This window comes from Arachis stenosperma, chromosome 9 (assembly GCF_014773155.1).
Source record: "Arachis stenosperma cultivar V10309 chromosome 9, arast.V10309.gnm1.PFL2, whole genome shotgun sequence".
NCBI lineage: Eukaryota > Viridiplantae > Streptophyta > Magnoliopsida > Fabales > Fabaceae > Arachis > Arachis stenosperma.
Window position 1 is genome coordinate 17,483,966 of NC_080385.1, and position 5,279 is coordinate 17,489,244.

Genomic DNA, 5,279 nt, shown 5'->3' on the forward strand with positions numbered 1-5,279 from the left:
TTGATTTTAACTATTTATTAATCAATAAAAAATAAATTCTTGCCAAATAGTTCTTAATCAGATTTTTAAAACATTACATCTATCAACTGCTTGCTTAAGAAGTGCTGGGTTATCCTCATGCTTCACATAGAACAACCCTGATCAAACAAGACTCCTAATAATACGTTTGGTTAGGGGGATAAAAATGGAAGAGAGAATTTTCATGAATGAAAAATTACATTGTAAATTAATTACACAGTTAATTTGTGAAACATTTCATTCCCTTTTTACCTCTACAAAAGAAGTAATTTGCTTAAACTACATAACAATACGATAATGATTAAAGTAAACACCTTAAGGATCAGCACTTCAACCATGTTAAACATGGGTCCCTCAAAACCATAACAATCCGTAAATCATGATATTAATGAACTTTTCTTTTTGTCGCGACATTCAAGTGGGTAACTCTGCTTTGAATTTATACACGCAAAGGAAGAAAAAAAATAATTCAAAAAAAACAACAAATTTTTGGGTTTCATGTTTCTGTTCCATTCTATCTTTTTGTCAAAACTAAACGTATTCACAATTAATAAGAAGAAATTATATGTTTAGCAAGAATCATTCAGAATTAGCCCCATGCCATAGAACATGCGTAGTTGACCACCAATTTGCCATCAAAACCAAAATTCTGGAAAATAAAAACCAAACAAAGGAGAAAAGAAAATACTCAAATGACAATTTGACAAATAAATTGCATGATTATGTATATAAAGCAGCACCAAAAACATCTAAACAGTATTTAGAATATTGACTGCCATTGCTACTCTAGCATTTTTGGGCTAAACACCTGTAATATACAATCTTAGACAGAGAGATGGAGAAAAAGGAATGACCCGGAAAAAACACAATATTTACTAACAGAAATTCTAGAAAAATTCCAACGTTTTGCAAAAGCAATTCTATCATAGCAAATAGTTTAATTAAACTAAAAACCCAGATGAATTATTCAAGGTTGAACCATGACCATTACTTTCATTTTACTCTCTGGTTGAAGTCCAACTTATGCGTATGATAACCTAGGTCCGAGGTTACATGGATATGGGTACAATAACCAGTACTAGTTGACTAGTTTTTACAAGAATATTATACAAACTACAGATCTATAAAATAGTATAAGATAATTGTCCTTCCAACACCAAATTTTCAATAAAACTACCTAAATCATGAATTAAAAACTTTTATATTGTACAGGACTAGCATGCAATTAAATGGCACTAGCTTATTGTAATGCTTGAATAGGAAGCACCAATGATATTTTGAAGAAAGATTCAAAAGAAAACAACGGTACTTATCCATATGCACCCAAGAAATACCTAATCTACTGCATGCTCAATCTAATTAACTAAGGGGTAGCTGGTGGCGTCATCATTTTTCTTTTAAATGCATATTATTCTATCTTCCTTCCCTCAGAAAAAATTTAATTGGTTAAGTATTATGATTCTTTTTTTGCCCCACAATCAAATTACTTAAAAACTACAAGATCCAGTAGTTATAAAAACTAATAGAAAAGGGGATCCAGTAGTTTCTTACAGTATACAAATCAATGATTGATTCATCAGGATTGGGTGAAAAAGCACTGTTGACATATACAAACTGCAAAAACAGGAAACAAATTTGAGTATGCAGATCCTTTAGAGTTTAGACAACTATACAGGTAAAATACACAGTGATTGTTTACCAATGTTTCCCTGTGGAGTTGCCGTCTAAGAAAGTCTATCACCTTTGCAAATTTATCAGCTCCTGCTATCTGCATATCATATATAAAGACATTATTTTATATTTCAAGATTTCAAGAAGAATGCATGTAAAAAACTAACAATTCATTCTTGCTAGCAATCTTCGAAATCATTACTTTCAGATTTGTTCCATTTCTGATCAGTTCTATATTCAAACTTGTATCAGCCACAGAAAATTCAGGCAGATACAAGTCTACAGCTTTCTTTCCCCTTATATCAGTGACGAAACTTCATTGGGACAAGAGGGGGCAGCTCGCCTCACCCCGTTCCCCCCTTTCTCCCTCCCCTTTCCCCTCCTAAACTTCAAATTTTCATTTACATATATGGTGTATTACTTTCACTGATACACCGTGAAAGATTTTAACAAAAGTAATGTGGTCTTATATGATCCCCTAAGATTTGAGTCATCCTTCATCACTGGTTGGAATTGCAATATCAGTTATACAATACAAATAAAAATAACATGGGCAGCACAGTGCAAAACAAGTAGAAGATGGCCATTTTTAGGGGTCAGAATATGAAAATGTGTCCCCAATAACATTAAATTGTGTACATAATGAAAGTAACGAAGGCAGATAGAATTGCAAAAGAAACAGAAGGAAAATGTAATGGAGATTCACAAGTAATAATATTGATACAGAGCCATCTATTCTTAGTTCATATGGTTAATTTGTTTAACATGATGCAGAAGCTCAACAGCTAGCTGTTTATCAGTGACCACATGATACAGAATTTTAATAGCACATTATTTTGTACACTCAAAGTAATTGCTTCCTTGCATAATAGCATATTCTTTTCACCATCAAAGTCTTCAAAAACCCTCTATTTTCCATCACAGAAATCTAACACCAGAATTTAGGACAACAAATTAAATGAAATACGAACGATCTACATTCACTTAACTAAACTGTGTAATCGTCATCTATAGTTCTCATGAAAATTACAAACATAGAGAGACACAAAAAGTTTTGGGAGCACAAGATAGTGCGCCATAGGACACAATATAGTGCACCCTAGGACATAAATTTCTAGGATTTTCTATCCTAATAAAATGTGGGGATAGAAGAGACTTTTTTTTTCTGTTTCTCGGTCTTTGTATTTGTATCATGTTTGAATAACTAAATTTTCTTATAAGGTATGTTTGATTCCTAACCTGGAGCAAAAAGGATGAAAACAGTGAGTCAGTAGAGACATATCTTTCTTTTTGAAGGTATAGAAACATGTTTTTTGTGTTGCTAGATTCTGGAAGTGCATAAATTTTCTTAAAAATTGTCTGAAGCGGCTAAGATAGGATAATATTAATTCCTTTTTGTTCTTAACATTTCTGTCTCATCTATGTTGGGAGTCAGAAGTAACCAAACTACAACTAAACTCAATATGCTAAATTTTCACAGCTAATCCAACATATGTTCGCCTCCACAAAGAAAATCATGAATGCAGACTCGAATAGAAGGTCGATCATCAAATTACAGTGTAAAGATTAAGATGAGTTAAGTGGCTAACCCAAACTAATACACAGACAAAATATTGTAAACAATTACAATTCAGATTCAAACAAATCGTAGTCCACATTCAAAAGTTTGAATTAGAAACTAAAAAAGAAACTGAAAAAGCACATAGATCACAATAAGCAATGAGAAAGCACAGAGATTACGATAAGCAAACAAAATCGTATGAATTTTGAGTTGAAGTCTGGGAAAAATATAATGCTGCCATTACGAAGATCACCTTGAATTTAGATTGCTTGAGAATAGGAGCATCACCAGTGGCTCTCAGATGAACAACCACTGCCACAAAACCAAAACCCTAGTTCACGCACCCAAGCAAATAATAATAATAAATAAATAAATAAAACATGTTTGATTGATTCAGAATACAGAAAACGAGAGATTGGGAAGCAACCTTTACGAACGGAACTTGGTGACTCAGCAGCCATTGCTGACACTTGAATACCTGAATATTCTTTATTTTTCTTTTAACTCCAATAGAGATCAAGAACGATGGCCGAAAAGCCGAAATAGGGTCAGGAAGGGGTATTTGCTTTGAGAGAATATGAGTAGAAATTGGGGAGAGGTCCGCAACACTGGGACGGTGGAGAGAGGCTCATCGACGGCTCCTCCGGTGAGGCAGCCGCCGCCGCTAAAGAAACGAAGGACGAAGAGAAAATGGAGAGAGGCAAGGTGTGGGACAGTGGGAGTATGCGACTGGTTAACCAAAATCTGATTAATTTCTAACCCGGTTCAGTATTGAAACCGGGTAAATATATTCATAGTCGGCTTTGACCCGTTTCAATTCAACTGGGCCTTTGCCCAAATGTGTTGCCTCTTTGGGTTGGACCAGGTTCTGTACACCTTCGAAAATTAATGGGCAAGAGAAAAACCCAAAAAAAAACTTTTTTTATTGTTCAATTTTTTTCAACCTTTGTTAATATTTTTTTTACTTCTTAGTATAAAGTATATAATTTGTTACAATTTTAATTTGATTGGTTTGATATTTATTTTAAATTTGATCCTGTCTGATCCAAATTATTAAGATTTGAATTGGTTTGCTTTATTCGATTTTTATAAAAGAAAATTTTAGGATTTTATTATTGAAAAATATTTATTGATAAAATAAAAAAATCTTATTTTATATTCACAAAATAATTATTAAAGAATAATACATGAAATTATTATTAAATTGGATTTAAATTAGTGTGAATAGTTTTATCTAGTTTGGTTTGAATTTAAATAAATGTCGAGAGATTGTGCTACAAAACAAGAGAAGACTGCTACAACCTTCTCCTTAATGAAGCAGGCAACAAACACTACTCAAAACTAAAAAAGTCCATAACTTGCCCAGTGAGTCAATGACATGTAGGTAACCAACACTTTTTACTTATTTTTCTTTGAACTAACACTAACTCTCTACTTTTCTATTATAAAAGTATTAACTTCTAACATTTTTCATAAATAACAACAAGATTTTTCAGAATTTAGATATGCTTAAGGAATATTGTCGACAATAAAGCTCATTCACTAGCAATAGAAGAAATAGAGTAATGCACTATAGAAGCAGTTATGCTGCAACTGCTATTTAAGTACTGAATAACTTAACTAGAGTTAGATGTTAATCTGAGTTTGTTAGCTATAGTTAGAAGGCAGTTACATTTTTAGTTGTGTATATAAACACCATTGTACAAACTGAATTGGGCGCGATTTATCATTAATTTCATTCTCTCATTTCTGATTTTGCATGTTCTAAGTTCTCTCTCCCAACTCTTCTCACTCACCTTCACAAACTCTGCACTCAGAGCATGAGTTTCCACATGGTGCGGTGAGCGTGGAAGAGTGCAAAGATTGAGAATTTCAGAACTTCTCAACAGTGAAAGAATCGTGAGAGTTGGCTCTCTAGTGCGAAGGTTCATCAATGGCAACCATGGCACAGGGAGAAGTGATGGATCCAAGTTCGAACCAGAATTTTACAGCTAGCGATTTCCAGAATTTTGCTCAGATGATGAAACAA

The 5,279-nt window shown here is 33.2% G+C and overlaps 1 protein-coding gene across 1 annotated transcript; it reads right to left on the reverse strand.

Annotated features, from left to right (window-relative positions):
• Positions 1–313: 313 nt before the first annotated feature.
• LOC130948127 (ubiquitin-like protein ATG12) lies at positions 314–3,997 on the reverse strand. Its single transcript, XM_057876841.1, has 5 exons — positions 3,678–3,997; positions 3,504–3,562; positions 1,718–1,786; positions 1,570–1,632; positions 314–667 (listed from the first exon to the last, which is right to left on the reverse strand). The coding sequence occupies exons 1-5, from the start codon at positions 3,709–3,711 to the stop codon at positions 608–610; spliced, it is 285 nt and encodes a 94-aa protein (XP_057732824.1). The 5' UTR covers positions 3,712–3,997; the 3' UTR covers positions 314–607.
• Between the last annotated feature and the right edge of the window lie 1,282 nt (positions 3,998–5,279).